Genomic DNA, 21,207 nt, shown 5'->3' with positions numbered 1-21,207 from the left:
ATAGCAATAATTAGCAAGATTAATCATTATAACACATAGCAATAACTAGCAAGATTAATCATCATCATGCGTATAAAAATATGGTGAAAGCAATAACTAGCAAGATTAATCATCATCATGTGTATAAAAATATGGTGAAAGATGCATTGATGCTTGCCTTGGTGCTCCAATGCTTCGCTCACGTACACCTCCGGTTCGATATTAGCCTCGACTACTTCAACCGTCGATGTGTCACTCTCTATTCAATGGATGAACACATCGAATGGATCAAGAACGAATGAAAATGTATGATTATGATGTATGAACGTGAACAAGATGTAATGTGACATGTCATGAAAATATTTACAAAAGAACGCTTAAACGATTGGGTTAGAAGAGTTTAAACCTCGCATAAGACAAACTAAGGTTGCTGGGTTTTGAGTGGCTGGCAGTCAAACTGGTCCAAGTGACAGTCAGACCTTGTGGGTCGAACAGAGAAAGATCAGTAATGAGTAGCTATGGCGGTCAGAGCTGACCATTGGCGGTCAGACCAAAAGCATGAAGCATGATGTCATAATGCATATGCGTGCTCGATGACTAGGTTAGTTTTTTCTGGGTGTGACACTGCCTCTGCCAGGTTGTGTGCTTAAGTAATGAGTCTAACGATGTAGAGCAGAGTATGTTGTTGTAATAAAAAGTCGCACTAACATATGATCACCCTTTTTGCAATGAGGGAACTATGCAGTTTTTTGTTGGACTTCTGCAATGAGAATAAGAAATCTTTTGCATTGCAAGTGTGTGTGCCCCCATGGCACAAACGTTAGTCCATTAGCTAAAGTGCGGGCATTGCATTGAAAACTGTAGCACGGAATCCAAAATTGGTTGTATTTATTGATAAAAAACTAAAAGAAATCTTCCAACAACTCTGAAAGCAAAAATGAATAGAAAAGCAACAAAATTGCTACAATGAGAGCCGTCATATGTGTGATGAAGGATAGAGATGTAGACAGATTTGCCTTCTGCCACCTACCCTCATGACGTCTAGAAACTTTGCAGAGAACCTTCGTGTGCTCAGCCCGACGTGCACCAGCCTCATGGATCATGGCCGTTTCATCCCTTATTCAACTCGGCAACTCCACATCAATTACCTATACCTTGATCTAGGGTTTGGGCAGCCCAATCTCCTACCCTTACCTTGCTCACCACAACATTTACCGCCTCAGCCAGTGATGGATTCAAGAACAACTTTGAGTCAAGGCAAAGACACGGTGTCTAAGTAAAGAAAAATTACCTCGATAATGAAAAGAACATATTAATTTCCCAACAAAAGATAATAGAAAAATATTAACCTATAAAATAAGTATAGATGGATTAGTGGTGGCAACAATAAAATATTTACTAAGGTACAGTAAATATTGTTGCTAATGGTCATACCATATTACAAATTAGAATATATACATGAAACTTAAAATAATTTAGATATATTATCAACAAGGTACAATGTAGTATCGTGTGCGTTTTTGAATTAAATGTTTAAGTATGATTCCACAGATAGATTGAATAACACATGAATTAGATGAGAGAGATAGACATAGAGGAAATTTTCTATAAGGTTAGATCTCATCTTATAATTCCTTCAAAATTCATATAAAAGAAGTCATCCCATAAAATTTTCATAGAAATTTGACAAGTTCATTCCTTTATTCCAAAAGACCCCTTTAGAAAAAATTCCTCAGGATTAAAATCATAAAAAATTCCAATGAAAATCCTACGATGCAAAGAGCCCTAAAAAACGGAGCTCTCTCTCCTCTTCCTGCCTAGTCTGCAACCTCACCTTCCCCTTCTCCACTCTCTCCTTGTCCAGCTCGATTCCGTCGCGGTTCATCTCGTCTCGAACTCCGACAGGCGCCAGCGCGTTGCTCTGCTCGTTCCGCCGCCGGGACACCTCGGGCGGCTGCCCGACCTCGCCTCAGTGGTGGATCCGCCCCTGCATGTGAGCATCGCCGCCGCCGAGCATTTCAGAAGAAAGGCTGTATGCAGGCTTGCAACTTTCTGTTAAGCTCATCAAGGTCTCCTTGGCCAGAGCCATGGCCGCCATCCGGTGGATTCCGGGTTGCAAGGCATAGTGGTTACTTCTTGGGTGAGCTGGATGTGTTCTGGTTTTTGAGATGTCTCGTGTACTTCGGATGTAAAGAAGTTTCAAAACCATACCAATTTTGTTGACTTGTTACTGTAGGGGCCCGAAGACTATCCAGGTTGAAATGTAGAATCCTGTGCTGTCAGCTGCAGCACTCTACTTATTCAGTCCATAGTCAGAATGAGGTATTCTAGATCATTCTTCATATTCATATCTGAATTTTGCTTTAGTTCTATGGAGATATTGCATCTTAAAATATAATTGTACTTTATGTGATAATGAAATACTATTCCCTCCGTTTCGCAATGTTTGTCCATAGCTTCGGGAGTATCTATCTCAAATTGTTTGTCCATTGCGGTAACCAAGGATGTTTTATGATCCATATTCCTGTTATGCTTTTGAGTGCATGTATGCATTTACTCCAACGCTGGTGAGTTACTTGCTCTCATCCTTGCATTGATTAGGGGCAGTTGGTCGTCTCACTGTATTTTTTTCACTCGATTTCAATATTTCTTGGTTTGTACGCAATAGTGGGCGTGGACAAACATTGCGAAACGGAAGGAGTAGATGTTAAGGATTGCTCTTTTAGGATTGGGGAGAAAAATGAACTGCAGGCCTTCATGAGCCGATTTTCTTGTGTGGTACCAATCTGGTTTGGCTATCACTCCTATACCATTGATTTGGTTAGTGGTTACTTAGTGAATACTGCATTCACGAGAATGGATAAATATGTAGAAAGATTTTTAAGGCAGGTTTTAACATTATTTAGCAGAATATTGTTGATTACCTTTCCTTTTACTTCACAAGAATATAAGATACAAAGCTAAACTTTGCTGTACCCATGATCTTTTTGTCTTCTTACCACTTTGATGTAAAACATATCAGGTATGCAATGAAACTTCTATGGGAGAATGGTACTTTTTAGCCGGTACAAAATGATAAATGCTTGGCATTTGGTGCAATGTATAAAATATTGCAGATTTTTCAAATAGTGATTTCCTTTTCTACTGTTTCCTGGTTGTTTATATTGCACCTCACTTCCTGCTGACATGGAATGTTAACCATTTGCTTTTATACTTTGTGGCAGGAAAAATATTCTTGTATTGATCAGGCAACATCGTATCTGCATGTACAATCTCTTAGGAATTTTCCCATTGAAAAACTTTGTGGAGAGGTGGTTGTGGTGCGACTTGATTCAGCACTTCTCTTGGGGTCCCTAGGACCATGCAGTTTATCATTGAAAATGACACTGTTAACTATCAAATACTTGCACAAAGCAAGAGCAAAAGTGGTTATAGTCACCAGTTGGGATACAGTTCCTCAATCTGATAATTCAGTGATCAAGTCAACTGAGTCTTTTGCAGGTTAGTCAATGTTCATACTGCTGTTTATTATGCAATGAGAAACTTTGGACATATGTTCTGTTACTGCCTTTTAGGATTGATGATTTTTTTCCAGTTCTTATGCTGATGTAGCAGAATTCTGAAAGAAATATACATTTTCTTCTTGAATTATACATTTAAAAAAAAAGATCACCCGTGTTGGATTTTATTCATAACCCCAAAAAGAAAGAAATATTTGCATTTTATTTAAAGGAGATGTTGAAGTCCTATGCACCACTTGCTTCGGCTATGGAAATATGTACCATTAGAGTCCTTACTTATAACCTTTCCATTGTGGATGGTGATAAATTGGTTACTATAGGCCATTTCCCCATCATTTTTATAAGACAAAGCATTGCACCCATTTTCAAATGAAAGCAAATATTGTGTTGCAAGTCAACATAGTATCTTTAATTACTAGCTTGAAACTAATCTAAATGCTGATTGTTTTTTAACACAACCATAAATGCTGATTGTGTCAGAGTATTTATCATCACTTCTTCAAGCACAAGTCATCCCAGTAAATGGTGTGCCTGGTTTAGCACCATTTAAGCAGGAAGAGTGGGTGCAGAACGATATTATCTTGTTTGAAAATCTTCTAAACTTCAAAGGAGAAGTTGCTAACTGCAATGATTTTTCTCAGAAGCTAGCTTCAGGTGCTGCAATATTTGTCAACGATTCTTTCTCACTGTCTCATAAGATTCTTGCATCAACTGTTGGTATCACCCGCTTCTGCTATGCATCTATTGCTGGTTTCCATTTTGAGGAGGAGCTTATGCAGTTGCTAAAGATCACTGACAGCACGAGGCGCCCATATATTGCAATTGTAATCATTAACCTATTTTTTCAATGTATACATAGCTGACAGTATCTATTCCAAGCTTTAGAACTTAAAAATCAAGTTTGTCTCTTTTATTATGAATAGGTCGCAGCTTTACTTTCTGTATTCTATGAAAGGGGAAAGCTATGTATGGAAAGAATGCTAGTTCAGCCGTTTTGTTTCTCCATTATGAAATGCTAAGATAACCTCTGTACTTTGGAACCTCTAGAGAAAGATGGATGACTTGTCAAATACACCCACAACAACCAAAGTTTCTTTTTCCTATTCTTCAAATATGTTAAATCTGTGGACATAGACAAATATTACTAGTGTACACTGTGTATAAGCATATAGGTTCTCTTGTCTGTATGATAAGTGCACAACATATTATTGGAGCTGAATTTCTCTCAATCTCTTAGAAGCTATAGAAAGGTAGTCATAAGTACTGTATACTGTTATTGTTTTCTATTAAGTGAGCGAACAAGACTTGGGCATTATGGTGAAATCACATTTTATTGCTTGAGTTTTGTTAGAAAGACTGATGTAAACTATATGAAAGCAGTATCCATGCTTTACTAGGACATACCTTTGGGAACCTAAATTGTGTAACTGGTTTCTATTGCCAGATTATTTTATTTCTGAACTGTTCTTGTTATTGCAGATTGGAGGTAGTAATTTCTTGAGAAAGGCACCTGCTCTTCGTCTGTTAGCCTCTCTATGTGATGGATTGTTCTTTGTTGGAAAACTATCGTTTCAAATAATGAACGGCCTTGGAATGCCAGTGCCCTCCCGTTTCATAGAAAGAAATGCAGTTATTGAAGTACTACAACTTATTCAAGTCGCTCACCATAGGAACATTCCTATTTATTATCCAACAGACCTCTGGTGCTTGAACAATGACAACAATGAAAAATTGGGAATCTTTAACTCTACTGAACTACCATGTGGTGAGTATCACTAGCAACTTTTCATTGTCTTTCACGTGTTTCCCAATACTCATCTTATGTTTCCTGGCAACATTATTTAAATTGCACATTCCTTAATTAGATTAGGCAACATCCTGTTTGCAAAACATGTATTATTCTTCATTTTGAACAACTTGCCTATCAGAGTGTAAGAGAAGAAAGAGGCCTTCAGTCCATGCTGGCAGATTACACCATGGAGAAGCATGTTTAGTTGGAGAGTTGGAATTTATGAATTAATGCTTAGAACTGGAAGCACCATTTTGCTAACAGAAATTAAACATTGAAATGCTTTTTGATTATACCAGTTGCCCGAGGGACCTGCATTTAGCAAATTATAGAGGTGCACGTGTTTGTGGATTTTGTTAACAACTACTGTTATTGGTTCTGCTCTATTCTGTAAATTCTAGCATTTCCATTTCCGTTACCCTATATTTTTTTTCCTTAAAATTAGTAAGTGATTGTGTTTACAGTTTGATTGTTGAAGTGCCACATAAGTAATTACTTGAAGCAGTAATGAAGTTTGCTAATACCTGTATTTTTCTGTGCCTAATTTGCTTAGGCTGGACACCAGCTGATATAGGGCCATCAACATTGGAGATTTTTTTTTCTTTAATACCATTATACAAGGTAAGAAATGGTATTAGTAAAAATGTTGCTTCAGTTAGTTTCAGTGAGCTATGTTAAGTCATCTTATGATCGTGTGTGCAGCACATGAAACTAATTAGTTTTTACTTAAAGATCTTAAATATTTCACAAAATTTATTGCCTCTATTGTTGTCTGTACAGCACTTTTGCTAGGATTGAGTAACTACTATTATACGGAACTAAGTACATTTATGAAGTAAGTGTTGTAAGGAAAGTATTAAAGATCACTCGAAACATTCATTTGGACTGATGAGTGATAATTTCTGTGAACTGCCAAAGTTGGCTCGTTATATTATCATACACGATTGGACTTCTCTTTTGTTCCTACCAACTTACATCTTAATTTAATGATAATATTTTAGATCCTGGATAACTTATCATGTTTCCTTTTTTATTTTCCACAGAAGATACTATGGATTGGTCCTACAAACTATGATTTAACAGAAGAATTTTCAGTTGGAGTGACACAGTTGGGTCAAATACTGGAAAAGGCAAGCTCTGATGTTATTTTAGTGGGGAGTGCAGCATGCAAGGCAGTAAAAGGAATATCAGATTCCTCGTCTCGATGTACAGAATTTCAAAATGCCTCTGTTGTTTGGGAATTCCTCAAAGGACGAATATTGCCCGGTATAGCAGCATTGGATAAAGTAAGTCATGCTCTAGAATGATTATTCTGTTTTTCATAACTAATGCTGCTCAAGGAATAATCAATATATTCGGCAAGATTTTGTTTCAGTTCATTCACAGTGTTTACTCAATGCATGACAACTGATGCCCGCCTCAAAATACAATCATGATTAAAATGTAGCCTCATGCCTTCATGCTCTCAGCAGGTCAGCACATATGTGCATGCCTGCAAAAAATATCTCAAGTTCATGTGACCCTACAATAGATCTTATGATATAAATAACTAGTTATAAATTGCAGATATCGAAAGATCTAAGTAGTCCCCTTTTGATATATGATTAACTGTAGAGCATATTCCAATATATAACGTTTGTACCACTTTATCAAAGTTCTTAAATTTGGAATTCCAGGGTATACGACATCTTAACACACAGATATTCCTACATTAATACAAAGAATCAGAGCTCTAGATACATGTCAGGTTATCAAAATCATCTAACAGTGCATTACTGTAAAATATGGCCAATATCTACCTAACAGATATGAAGTGTGGATCAATTAAGAAAATAATTTGTTGAAGTTTCTGCTCAAGGATTTGTAGCGATTGCTCAAAAACTTCGATTACATATTTTTTTTGTATACAGACTGAACACTGATGGATCCTGCATGCTACGCCTACATATTTGGGTGGCAGAAACAGTCACTAGTGTATTCAAATATGATTCAGATGCATCCTCTGTTCTATTGCAGTTGCGGGCATGCACCTTTATTTGCATATAAATTTTATCATGCTTTACTGAATAGTTTTAATGAGATCAGTGCCCAAAATTTTGAACTACGACATTTTCAGTAATTTTCTAAAACTGGAATGTCGTGACATACCTTCTCTTCCAGTGATAAAATCCTTCTACTTTTTGCAGCGTTACCCCTTCCAGATACCATGGAGCACTGTTTTCTCTGATCCTACACTGCCCTTAGTTGTTGATATTGGAAGTGGTATGTCTCCTTCCTTAAATATTTGATCTCAAATTGGGATTTGTTGCTTAAGTGAGTACAAATGAATACGAATGGTCGATCTGTGCTCTCCTGTACTAGTTAGGTACCAGCTGGTTGAAATCAGTGCAATACGGAACAGCTCACCTCTGTGCCTAGAAAGCAATGACATGTATGCCGCTATTGACAGATATCATATCCATATTGTTTTCTACTCCTTTTCCGTAAGATTGTTTAGTACTAAATTAACTCAATATTTACAGATATCATATCCATATTGCTGTTTCCAATATAGAGTTTCATTAATCCTTTTTCTTAGTCTTGATCCCAGCTACTCAATATTTACAGATAATGTATCAATATTTGATTAGAAAGTACTAGTTTGTACCTTGTGGTATGATTTGCTAGCTCTATGTTTGGTCAAAGTGCACAATACCATGCTAATGCAAACTACAAAACTTAGAACATTCAGTTACTTAACTGTCGGCTATCTCTAATTTAGTAATTCTTCGGCTGTTGTCAAGTAAATGCTCTTCCTTAGTGCAGGAAATGGTCTGTTTCTTTTTCAAATGGCTAGAAATTGTGAAAGGTCCAATTTCCTTGGGCTTGAGATGAATGAAAAGGTAATAACTGCCTTTCAGTTTCTATGGAATCTGATTCTCGGCTTCAACCTTTTTAGTAACTTAGCTTTTCTGTAGCTTGTTATAAGGTGCCTCCAGGGTTTAGCTTCAGATGAGAAAAGGAACCTGTAAGTCTTTGCTTGTGCTTGTCCTTTTCTCGCTCTTTCTTTGTTCAAGCGTTGTCTCAGTTCATGGAACAAGTCTGCTTATAAAATTATTCGAACAAAATAACAGAATAACCTTGCGTCTTTCTGTTCACCTTGACTTGAGACATTCCTTTCCTAATGCAGTAATGTGGCTATTCTGCATTATTTTTTTTAGAGAGTTATTCTGTATTATTAGTTTGACTCATTGTGGAGGGATCCTAGATTGGAGTTGACCTGTCTGATATTTAGGAATGTAAATTTGTCATAGAAGTGTCACATCCCAGTCAGGAGGCAGAGCAGGATTGCATTCTTCGGTAATGGATAGCCTGTGCAGTGTGCACAGGTGGCATCAAAATACCCTGAACCTTAAAACTACGTTTCAGAAATTTCATTCTAGAAAATTAGATCACCAACAAAAAGCGCAAGTATCAGCATTGGTTTGGTGCCAACATCCATCTGCTTGTAACGAAGCTCTTACAAGCACTATTTATTCGAGCTAGCATTTGTCTGACTCAATGTCTTGCATTATTTTATGTCATAGTAAGAAGGAACAAGATCCTTAAAAAAAGAACAAATAACCAGATTCAATGACAAGCGATGTATTATATAATGGAAGTTAAATCTATATGAGAATTTGATGTCACATTTTTTGAAAAATGTTGCCATAGTTGTTAAGGCATCGGTATATCGTCGCTATGGCGGAAAATCTGAGGTCGTAACGCCAACGCCACGGCTTCGGCGAGTATGGTGTCTGAGCGCAAGTAGGCGGCCGCCGCCTCCACTGCTACCGCTGCCGGGACAATCCCCAAGCCCGCTTGGGTCTCCCGTCATGATCTCCTCTGCCTGGATCTCGCTGTGATGCCATCCGTTCGCCTCTCCGGCCTGCCACTCCGCCCGCCTCTCTGCCCAGCGCCCGCTACTGAGGAGTGAAGTAAATAGCAAACTGTAGCATCTCAGCGAACTAACAAACGAGTGAAGTAAACAGCAGCACTGCAGCAACAGTGTAGTACAGCACTGTAGCGCTGTGGCAGCAGTAGCGGAATAGCAGTGTAGGCTTCATTTTTCATTCTAGATTCACAAGGTACAACCACATTCTAGAATACCAGCCCCATGATGAACCAAGACCACTAACAGAGGCATATATAGACTTACAAGTTACAACCACATTCTAGATTCTGTGACATAATCAGCTCATATTGTTCATTGTCAAGATAAAATTGCACCACTATAATGTGTGTATTCGCCATGCCGATGTGTGTATGACGTCATCACGCCATACGCCATAGGCGGTATAAAGTTGTGAAGGTGGTGCGTCGCTGCGTCTCACCACGCCGCTGTAACAACTTTGAATGTTGCCATCCCGTGAGGTTTTAGTGTCATTGTTCCTACATAGCAAGGTCATGCGCTTACTGGTCATTTTTCAGTCTCTACACAAGGTTCTTGTAATGATTCCAATCATTTATTCAGAAGTTTTTTTACCAACGATTTTATGAATTTCAACAAATATTACTCTTTTCATTTGTTGGGATTTTTCTGTTTCCTTATATATTTCATCATCAATGATGCGGTTGTTTTCTCTTCTGACAGATATTTTGTATCAACAAATGCAACGTCCACATTCCGTTCCATAGTTTCAAGTTACCCTGGACGCATGACTCTTGTCACAGTACAGGTTTTCTTCACACTTAGTACTTACCATGCTATTCTTTTTTCTTCTGAAATGCATATGCTTACTAGATGCTACACAGCTACCTAATGTTCTCATTTTTTGTTGATGACCTCCTTTTTTCAGTGCCCAAACCCCGACTTCAACAAAGAGCAAAACAGGTGGCGAATGGTGCGAAGAATGCTCGTTGAAGCTGTCGCCGATCTTCTTCAACCCAATGGAAAGGTATGCTGTGTTCATGCATGCGTTTTTGCGATGACAGTGCAAGTCTAGTAGAACCAGACATTTTCAGTCAGTAGAGCTATGATGCATCGTTTCCTGGTGAAGAAACATTGATGCTGATGCTATTGCTGCAACTGGCGCCGCAGGTCTATCTGCAGTCAGACGTGGAGTCCGTTCTGCTCGGGATGAAAGAGCAGTTCATCTCCTACGGCAAGGGCCGGCTTGTCTTGGATGGTGACAACGGCGGCGGCGGCCACCGGATGGAGAACCCGTTCGGCGTTGCGTCCGACTGGGAGCGCCATGTCCTCGCCCGCGGAGCTCCCATGTACAGGACGATGCTACGGAAGGTGTGATTCCATCGTCTGTCTCTGAACATTGCATTGTCTGTCGCCGTGGCTACTTCGAACGTGGAAAACGTGTACTCACCAACAGTCTGCACGGCCCAAGATTATAAAACTCACGGTTCATTATGAGTTCACCATTCCAACAAATCCTAACCTTTTTGTTCCCATCAAAACACCTTATGGCTAGAGCAGATATTTTGTGGCCAAATCAAATCAACTCACCATCGCGTCCAGTGGGACATCAAATTAGCATCGCTTCCCAATTGCAAATTGAAACTCTAAATCTCAGCCTCATGTCATCTGCCACCGGAGAGGCCAATGTCAGACATGGTGGCGACGCTCATCCCCTCCGTCGACCGCCGGACGGACCACGAGCCGAAAAAGAGAGGCTGGTAGCTCTCCATGCCCACGAGCGTGTTGAACATCATGTACGTTGCGGGCAGCTCCGGCAACGGCGCGTTGCCGTCGAGGTACTGCATGACCTGCCGCAAGCTTGGCGCGCCGCGGGTGACGGGTGGAGGCACGCCAGTCCCAGTCACAGCACCAGGTCCGCCTCCGCGGCGTCGTACTCCGAGCCGAGCTTTGCGTCCACCGCGCCGGTGATGGAGCCCTTGCGCCAGTGCCCGAGCACCCAGTACACGAGCACGAAGCGGTCGTCACCGGCGGCGGCGTTGCCGTCCGCGTCGTCCTCCTCGACGGGCCTTCGACCGCAGGCGACCTCCAGGAGGAACGCGCCGAATGCGAACACGTCGGAGAGAGTGGTCGCCTTGCCGGTGCGCACCAGCTCCGGGGCCTAGCCCATTGTGCCAACCACATGCGTGGTCTGCGGGTCAGCGCCATGGTCACAAAACCTTGCAAGGCCGAAGTCACCCAGCCGCCTATTCATCTCACTGTCGAGGAGCACATTGCTTGCTTTGATGACCACCTTCTCCCAGTCCTCATGCATGTAGAGCAGTCCCGCGGCGACACCTCTGATGATGTGAAGCCTCCGAGCCCAATCCAAGACGAGCTTGTCACAGCCATGTAGGTACTTGTCGGGGCTACCATTCGGCATGTAATCGTAGACCAGCAAGAGCCCCCCTTTGCGCCGGCAGTAGCCGAGCAACTGCACAAGGTTGCGGTGCTGAGGCGGCGATGCTGACAACCTCGGCGACGAACTCCTTGTTGGAAATAATCTTAACTAGTTGTGTTTTAGTTTATTTTGTGTTAGTTGCATGAGTCAGTACCTGCGTGTGTTGCATGTATTAGTGGGCTAGCTAGTTAGTTAGGACGTACATCTGTTGCACGTACGGGTTAGTGGAGCAAATCAATAGCTGTTAGCTTGGTGCATGGTGTGAGACTCGAGAAGGTTCCGAGTAGTGTGGATCGTGGAGTGCGTGCGGCTTGAGACCCGGGCAAGTTGTTGCCTGTACGTGTGCATATAAGTCACCGTGTGTTTGTTTGTTTGTTGAGCAAGTGAATACAGAAAAAAGAAAAGGGTGTTCATCGCCGGCAAGTCTGTGTGTTAGCTTCTCCACAGTACCGCTTACTAGCAACTCTTGTATTTGCGTGTGTCCTCCGAGCAGCGTGAGTTTCTACCTGCTGCGTCCAGTGCCACGTGAGATCGCGTCCCTAGTCGCACAAGTCGTCGGAGGCAGCTCTAACACTCCTTCATCCCTTGCCTTGACTCGTGAGACACTCTCTTCACGGTAACCGCGGTCCGGGACCCCGGGAGCACACCCTTGTACACCCTGCCAAATCCTCCGGCGACTTATCCTTGAAGCCACCGGTGGCGTCGTACAAGTCCTTGCACGCGAACCGGTGTGGCCCGAACTCGACCTCCCAATCTTCGCGCAGCTCGGCGTACCTGAGCCGTTGCCGGAGGAGCACGAACCCGACAGCAACCGCCGCGAGGACGGCTGCCGTGGTGGCTATTGGTAGCGCGATGGTCAGCGCCTTGGACCGGGGCTTGGGGCCGACGCGAGGCAGCTTGGGCAGCTTGGCGTAGTCGAGCGGCGGAGCGGCGGCGCCGAGGCTGAAGCTCCAGCCGAGCACGTAGTGCTTGACCAGCACGATGCTGGACGCCGACGAGAAGCCGACGTACGCCGTGTCGGCGATGATCGTGGAGGAGAGGTCGATCCTCGTGGACAGGAGTGGCTTCTTGGGCCTTGGCGACCGCACCGGTGCCATGGCCACGGTGACCTCCGTCGCCGCGGCGTCGTAGTCCACCCACACCTGCATGGGCTCCCGGCTTATCAGGCTCAGATTCCGGAACGCGCCGTCGTCGTCGTAGTACCCCGCCGGCTCGTCTGCCGAGGAGTTGAGGCTGTTGACGTCGACGCCTACGTGGTTGTTGTTGATGTCCGCAAACTCCGGGTTGCGCACGGTTCCGAACTCGACGGCGAAGACGCGGTTGCGCCCGTCACCATTGTCGGTGCCGTTGAACATGCCCACGTACTGCTGCGGCATCGCCGTGGACAGGTCCGTGGTCGGCGCGACCAGGAACAAGAACCCGCTCGTGCCCAGGTCGAGGAACTCCGAGACAATGGCGAACACGAACGTGGTCGAGAAGGACGACATCGCGCCCCCCGGCCGGCGAAACGTCACCGGGTCCCGGTGGATTGCGTGGCCCTTGGACATGTTGGTGTCGTTGGTGAGCAGCAGCAGCCCGGCCGGCGTGACGGTCGCCATGCCATCGAAGCACGGTTCCGGATCTGTCAAAAATTCTCACATTTTCTAAGGACAAATCTGGACAGATTGATACATCATAAAAACTAGAGATAAAACATAAGCATGGTGTTATAAGCATTAGAGATGATAGTGGTGAAGTTCTTGATCGATATCAATTTAGTACTAAACTATATGATTGATAATTTATTTTTATATGATCTTTCATGGTTATATTTTCTTTTGATATTTAGATATAATAATAAATTAAGACTATATATATCATACGATATAAACGGCCATGACTTTTTTCAGTGTCTAAAAAAATTAACGTGACGTTGCAGCTGCAGCCAGCGACAGAGTGATTACTGCGAATGCCACAGATCTGAGCAATGTGGACTCCGTGAGTAGACCATGACCAAGAACAGTTCGCAGTCGCATTATCTTGTTGCAAAATGCATCGATCTGAAGTGTTTGTCTGCATCAGCAATAAATAATAGGAGTACATAACTTTGACTGTTCGTCACGCGTGGAATTGGAGCACTGGAACTTAATCATGCTTTCCTTAGTTCTTGCTTATAGCCAAAAGCAAGCTGCAGGCTAATCATGATTATGCTTGCTATAGATACCGGTCAAACAAGTAAATAGTGGCCTTTAGACTTGAGGCCCGAAGGATGTGAGTATGGAAGGCCAGAGATGATTGATCTATAATCTTAAAAAATAGATGAGGTGTCATAGATCTAAATAATCTTTATTGTATATCTGGTACGATCAAATAAATATATAATTAAAATTGGTACTCTCCGCATCTCCTTAGGTAAGTCATAATTAATTAGCTAATTAATAATTTATAACATCTAGATTCTTAGATAAGTGGTAAGTGTTTCGGTGATTAATGACAACTGTATTATTGTGACTAACAAATTTGTTTTGAGGGGTATTAAAAATTTTAGTTCACAATAATGATTGAGTATTCTTGGTCTCTAAGTTAATTATATGGATGATCAAATGAGATGTGCATCAAGATTAAAGATCTTCTGGTTCTAAGTGTTATAAGAGGGATGAAAGACACTTAGTAGTATAAGCTTTCTTTCTTAATTTTTTGACTGTTCTATAAAAAGAGGCTAAAAGTAGTAGCTTGATCTGATTGGGTTTAGATTTGGTTTGATGTACGTTTGTGAAATTCTAGCACTAGGTAGCTTATAAAAATCTATGGTTGAGATGTTATGAAGTTAGAGCTTAAGAAAAATCCTAACTTTTTTTTCCGATCAAAACACCTTATGGCTAGAGCAGAAATTTTGTGGCCAAATCAAATTAACTCACCATCGCGTCCAGTGGGACATCAAATTAGCATCGCTTCCCAATTGCAAATTGAAACTCTAGATCTCAGCCTCATGTCATCTGCCACCGGAGAGGCCAATGTCAGACATGGTGGCGACGCTCATCCCCTCCGTCGACCGCCGGACGGACCACGAGCCGAAAAAGAGAGGCTGGTAGCTGTCCATGCCCGCGAGCGTGTTGAACATCACGTACGTTGCGGGCAGCTCTGGCAACGGCGCGTTGCCGTCGAGGTACTGCATGACCTGCCGCAAGCTTGGCGCGCCGCTGGTGACGGGTGGAGGCACGCCAGTCCCAGCCGCAGCACCAGGTCCGCCTCCGCGGCGTCGTACTCCGAGCCGAGCTTTGCGTCCACCGCGCCGGTGATGGAGCCCTTGCGCCAGTGCCCGAGCACCCAGTACACGAGCACGAACCGGTCGTCATCGGCTGCGGCATTGCCGTCCGCGTCGTCCTCCTCGACGGGCCTTCGACCGCAGGCGACCTCCAGGAGGAACGCGCCGAATGCGAACACGTCGGAGAGAGTGGTCGCCTTGCCGGTGCGCACCAGCTCCGGGGCCTGGCCCGTTGTGCCAATCACATGCGTGGTCTGCGGGTCAGCGCCATGGTCATAAAACCTTGCAAGGCCGAAGTCACCCAGCCGCCCATTCATCTCACCGTCGAGGAGCACATTGCTTACTTTGATGTCCCGGTGGATGACCACCTTCTCCCGGTCCTCATGCATGTAGAGCAGTCCCGCGGCGACACCTCTGATGATGTGAAGCCTCCGAGCCCAATCCAAGACGAGCTTGTCGTCACAGCCATGTAGGTACTTGTCGAGGCTACCATTTGGCATGTAATCGTAGACCAGCAAGAGCTCCCCTTTGCGCCGGCAGTAGCCGAGCAACTGCACAAGGTTGCGGTGCCGGAGGCAGCGTTGCTGACAACCTCGGTGACGAACTCCTTAATCCCTTGCCTTGACTTGTAAGACGCTTTATGTTAGAATTATTGGAGTCGGCTCATGTAATAATTTCTAATAAAACTCAAAGTCTAATATTGTGGAGAGGTGGCTCATGTTAAGACTCACATTCTATTAGTATCATATTGCTAATGGAGATGGAGATATGAGGTTTTCCCCTATATATATGTAAAGATCACCACCTCTTTAGATACACGAAAATATAGACTGCTAATTTAGAATAGCTCTAAAATTAGGAACACTCTTATTATGTGAGTCTATAAAGTTGGGTTTTTGCTTCTTTCTTTTTTTGTTGTGCTGCGGCTGTAGTCTACTCCATCTCGGCGTCGGCGTGTACCGGCAATTGGGAGAGCAGGTCTCTGAAACCCTCGCTCTTGAGATCTTGCACTGGGAGAGGACGAATAAGGTTTTGGGGAAGCGCTACGTGTGACTGCTCAAGTTCTTCACCACGACTTGTCTTCCTGGTCACTTGGACGCTGCCTGCTGTCATCGTCAATAATTTCGACGCATCGTCAGCAGGATCGATCATGCCATCAACACGGTGCAACCAGCATCTTTAGCAACCTCCACAGCGCAGGACGAGTACGTAAAAATCATGTTACTCATATTTTATTTACTACGATTTCTAATTTTGAGTATAGTAGATCTAGTCATTTGTTGTGATTTTGTACACATGTCTAGATTATGCTCTGGTAATATGATCGTATCGGTTTATTAGTTTCTGCTCATGAATTATTTATGGATTAAATTAAACATAACAGTGTCTTATATTTCAACAATCCAAAAATCTTATTGTAGGCACTTAAGTTTATCAATGGCTGGTTTATATGGAATAGCCTGATGGGTTTGTAGTAAAAGGACAAGAAGATATGATGTGTAAGTTGTTGAAGTCCTTATATGGTCTTAAACAAGAAATTTGACAGAACTTTAACATCTGCAGATTTTTCGGTCAATGAGGCAAATAAATATGTGTACTATCGCCATGGTGAGGGTGATGGAGTTATATTATACTTGTATGTTGATGACATACTAATATTTGGAACAAACCTTGACGTGGTTAGTAAGGTCAAGTTTTTCTTATCTCAAAGCTTTGATATGAAAGATCTGGGTAAGGCTAATATAATCTTAAACATCAAGTTAATCAAAGGAGAGAATGAGATTACTCTTACACAATCTCATTATATTGAGATGGTCTTGAGCAGCTTTGGTTACCAGGACAGCAAGCCTTCTTCAACACCTTATGATCCTAGTGTGATACTTCGAAAGAATAAGAAAAGTGGCAGGGACCAACTGAGATACTCTCAGATTATTGGATCACTCATGTACCTAGCTGGTGCTACAAGGCCTGACATCTCATTTTTTGTGAGCAAATTAAGTCGCTTTACTTCTAACCCAAGTGATGAACATTGGTGTGCGTTTGAACAAGTCATACGCTATTTGCTTGGTACTATGAGTTATGGTCTTCACTATTCCGGGTACCCATCGGTACTAGAGGGTTATAGTGATTCAACCTGGATATCTGATACTGATGAGATTTACGTCACAAATGGATATGTATTCACTCTAGGTGGTGCTGCTGTGTTATAGAGGTCTTGCAAACAGACCATCTTGACGAGATCAACTATTGACACAGCCACTGTTGAGGTAGAATGACTGCGTGAGTTGTTGATGGACTTACCTGTGGTTGAGAAACCGGTACCGGCTATCCTTATGAACTGTGATAATCAGACGGTTATTATCAAAGTAAATAGTTCTAAAGATAATGACAAGTCCTTAAGGCACGTAAAGAGACGATTGAAGTCTGTTAGGAAATTGAGAAACTCCAGAGTGATAACCTTGGATTATGTCCACACAGCTAAGAACCTGACAGATCCCTTTACAAAGGGACTATCACGGAGTGTGATAGATAATGCATCAAAAGAGATGGGTATGAGACCCATGTGAGTTATACCATAGTGGTATCTCAACCTATGTGATCGGAGATCCCGTGAATTAGGACCTGGGAAGAACAAGCTATTAGTCTAATTGGAGGAGAGTACCTTTGTTGTTTGGCCCACTCGAGTGAAGATGCAATGCTCTTAGAAATCTGTAAGGCAGGTTGGCTAATGCCTTAATGTATTATGTTGGCTTTAAGTAGCAAAGATGTTGACCTACAGGGTATTCTTGAAAGAATACATCTATATGAGTCTGACTGTTGGTCGCAGTCTATGAGATTTGGATCATCTCTAATAAACTCATGAAGAGAACATGGAGTATGACTTATATGCTCCACTCACGAGGTAATCTACTTGCAGCCAAATATCATTTATGGCTTTAAGTGAAACTTGTTTGCACAAAACTTACAATTCAAGGCATAGTCCATTGTTTAAGTTGTGAATGAGTGTAGCTTGATGTTCTATATGGATGTTCAACTTAACAGTCTCCATTGAAACACTGGTAAATCAAATAACAGTAGGAAACTAGTAATTCTCTATGAGACTTTGAGATCTGGTGGGGGATTGTTAGAATTATTGGGGTCGACTCATGTAATAATTCATAATAAATCTCAAATGCCCATATTGTGGAGATGTGGCCCATATTGAGACCCACCCTCTATTAGTACCATATTGCTAATGGAGGTGGAGGTGGGGGGTTTCCCCCTATATATATGCAAGAACCCCCACCTTTTTGGGTACACAAAAACATAGACTGCTAATTGAGAGTAGCCCTAAAATTGAAAACACTCACATTATGTGAGTCTATATAAGAGTTAAAGTTTTTACCTCTTTCTCTTCCTGTTATGCTGTTGCTGTAGTCTACTCCATCCCGGCGTCGGTGTGCACGGGCAACCGGGAGAGCAGGTATCTGAAACCCTCGCTCTTGAGATCTTGCATTGGGAGAGGGCGAATAAGGGTTTTGGGAAGCGCTCCACACGACTGCTCAAGTTCTTCACCACTGCTCATCTTCCTGGTCGTTTGGGCTTTGCCCACTGTCATCGTCAACAATTTCAGCGCATCATCAGCATGATCGATTGTGCCATCAACACGGTTCAACCAGCATCTTTAGCAACCTTCACAGCGCAGGACGAGTACGTAAAAATCATGTTACTCGTATTTTATTTCCTGCGATTTTTAATTTCAAGTATATTAGATCTAGTCATTTGTTGTGCTTTTATACCCATGTCTAAATTATGATCCGATAATATGATCATATCAGATTAGTTTCTACTCATAAATTATTTATAAATTAAATTAAATATAAAAATACCTTATATTCCAACACTCTCTTCACAGTAACCGCGGTCCGGGACCCTAGGAGCATGCCCTTGTACACCCTGCCAAACCCTCCGGCGCTGAGCAGCCGCTTGTCCTTGAACCACCGGTGGCGTCGTACAAGTCCTTGCATGCGAATCGGTGTGGCCCGAACTCGACCTCTCAATCTTCGCGTAGCTCAGCGTACCTGAGCCGTTGCCAGAGGAGCACGAACCCGACAGCAACCGCCGCGAGGACGGCTGCCGTGGTGGCTATTGGTAGCGCGATGGTCAGCGCCTTAGACCGGGGCTTGGGGCCGACGCGGGGCAGCTTGGGTAGCTTGGCGTAGTCGAGCGGCGGAGCGGCGGAGCGGCGGCGCCGAGGCGCCGAGGCTGAAGCTCCAGCCGAGCATGTAGTTCTTGACCAGCACGATGCTGGACGCTGACGTAGCCCGTGTCGGCGATGATCGTGGAGAGGTCGATCCTCGTGGACAGGAGGAGTAGCTTCTTGGCCTTGGCGACTGCACCGGTGCCATGGCCATGGTGACCTCCGTCGCCGCGGCGTCGTAGTCCACCCACACTTGCATGGGCTCCCAGATTATCAGGCTCAGATTCCGGAACGCGTCGTCGTCGTCGTAGTACCCCGCCAGCTTGGCTGCCGAGGAGTTGAGGCTGTTGATGTCGACGCCTACGTGTTTTTGTTGATGTCCGCAAACTCCGGGTTGCGCACGGTTCCGAACTCGACGGCGAAGATGCGGTTGCGCCCGTCACCATTGTCGGTGCCGTTGAACATGCTCACGTACTGCTGCGGCATCGCCGTGGACAGGTCCGTGGTTAGCGCGACCAGGAACGCGAACCCGCTCGTGCCCAGGTCGAGGAACTCTGAGACGATGACGAACACGAACGTGGTCGAGAAGGACGACATCGTGGCCCCCGGCCGGCGAAACGTCACCGGGTCCCGGTGGATTGCGTGGCCCTTGGACATGTTGGTGAGCAGCAGCAGCCCGGCCGGCGTGACGGTTGCCATGCCATCGAAGCACGGTTCCAGATTTGTCAAAAATTCTCACATTTTTTAAGGACAAATCTGGACAGATTGATACATCATAAAAACTAGAGATAAAACATAAGCATGGTGTGATAAGTATTAGAGCATCTCTAAGAGACTCTCTAAAACCCACTCCCTATATCCCCGTATAGGGAGCCTTCTCAATAAATTTCACTCCCTATATTGCTACCCTCTCCAGCAGACTTTCTATACTCCAATCCCTATATTCCAACAGCTCCCTTTCCTATCTCACCGACAGGTGGATCCCGACCGTCAGCTCCATCTCTCCCGAACGGTTCATCTGCGTTGCTATCTGATTCGCCGGTCCGTCTGGGATTGTGTTGAATCTTCGACTGCGCCACCACTCACCGTTCACACAGCGGCTCACCTTCGCGAACACGAATGTGTTGAGCAGCCACGGCAGCGCGCAAGCGATCAACCAGATGACCGACGCGAGCACTAACGCCGACGGCGGGGCGCGTACGCGCAAGAGCTGCACCAGAGCTTCCCGCTCTACATCTTCCTGGGCGGCGACAGCAGCGGTACGTCCTCGCAGCGGCTGATGCGGCACGTGGAGATCGCGTTCGACGAGGCGCGGTCCCGCGGAGGTGCCGCGACGAGGACGCTGCGGAACAAGCAGGCGGCAACGGAGGAGGTCACGCTCAGGGACGACACATTGGTGGGCGCGTCGTGGCGGATGCATCAGACATACGCATATGGCGCCAGCGACGACGGCTGCTACTTGAGGAACGTGAGCAGTGTCGGTTATGACGTGCTTTTCGCCAGCACACTGACATCGACATCCTCCTGGGCGGCGACAGGAGGAGGACGACGAGGTGGGGGTGGGCCCAGGGGCGAGAGAGCGTTTTGGGAACCAGATGCTCTTAGAGATGCTCTTAGAGGTGCTATAGGGAACTATTTAAAGAGTCTTTTGGAGATGTTCTTAGAGGTGATAGTTGTGAAGTTCTTGATCGATATCAATTTAGTACTAAACTATATGATTGATAATTTATTTTTATATCATCTTTTATGGTTATATTTTCTTTTGATATTTAGATATAATAATAAATTAAGACTATATATATCATACGATATAAACGGCCATGACTTTTTGCAGTGTCTAAAAAAATTAACGTGACGTTGCAGCTGCAGCCAGCGACAGAGTGATTACTGCGAATGCCACAGATCTGAGCAATGTGGACTCCGTGAGTAGACCATGACCAAGAACAGTTCGCAGTCGCATTATCTTGTTGCAGAATGCATCGATCTGAAGTGTTGGTCTGCATCAGCAATAAATAATAGGAGTAGATAACTTTGACTGTTCGTCACGCGTGGAATTGGAGCACTGGAACTTAATCATGATTTCCTTAGTTCTTGCTTATAGCCAAAAGCAAGCTGCAGGCTAATCATGATTATGCTTGCTATAGATACCGGTCAAACAAGTAAAT

At 43.9% G+C, this 21,207-nt stretch overlaps 1 protein-coding gene and 2 pseudogenes across 4 annotated transcripts; 1 reads left to right on the top strand and 2 right to left on the bottom strand.

Moving 5' to 3' along the window:
* The first annotated feature begins 1,763 nt into the window (after window positions 1–1,763).
* Window positions 1,764–10,675, top strand: LOC133903684 (uncharacterized). Of its 4 annotated transcripts, none has more exons than XM_062345124.1 (14): window positions 1,764–2,119; window positions 2,216–2,301; window positions 3,204–3,480; window positions 3,981–4,324; window positions 4,980–5,265; window positions 5,843–5,910; window positions 6,333–6,575; window positions 7,476–7,551; window positions 7,651–7,720; window positions 8,090–8,171; window positions 8,247–8,296; window positions 9,902–9,986; window positions 10,107–10,205; window positions 10,349–10,675. In XM_062345124.1, exons 1-14 carry the CDS (start codon window positions 2,014–2,016, stop codon window positions 10,553–10,555), a joined length of 2,079 nt encoding a protein of 692 aa, XP_062201108.1. In that variant the 5' UTR covers window positions 1,764–2,013; the 3' UTR covers window positions 10,556–10,675. The 4 variants fall into 4 exon arrangements, with proteins under 4 accessions (XP_062201108.1, XP_062201107.1, XP_062201110.1 ...); XM_062345123.1 differs by having other exon boundaries at window positions 3,201–3,480; XM_062345126.1 differs by lacking the exon at window positions 7,651–7,720 and having other exon boundaries at window positions 3,201–3,480; window positions 8,095–8,171.
* A 40-nt stretch (window positions 10,676–10,715) lies between these two features.
* Window positions 10,716–13,139, bottom strand: LOC133903685 (L-type lectin-domain containing receptor kinase SIT2-like; annotated as a pseudogene).
* A 1,450-nt stretch (window positions 13,140–14,589) lies between these two features.
* LOC133903144 (L-type lectin-domain containing receptor kinase SIT2-like) lies at window positions 14,590–20,462 on the bottom strand (annotated as a pseudogene).
* Window positions 20,463–21,207: the final 745 nt, after the last annotated feature.

This window comes from Phragmites australis, chromosome 21 (assembly GCF_958298935.1).
Source record: "Phragmites australis chromosome 21, lpPhrAust1.1, whole genome shotgun sequence".
Lineage (NCBI taxonomy): Eukaryota > Viridiplantae > Streptophyta > Magnoliopsida > Poales > Poaceae > Phragmites > Phragmites australis.
The sequence above is the reverse complement of the archived record's forward strand: the minus strand, read 5'-3'. Positions and strand labels throughout refer to the sequence as shown.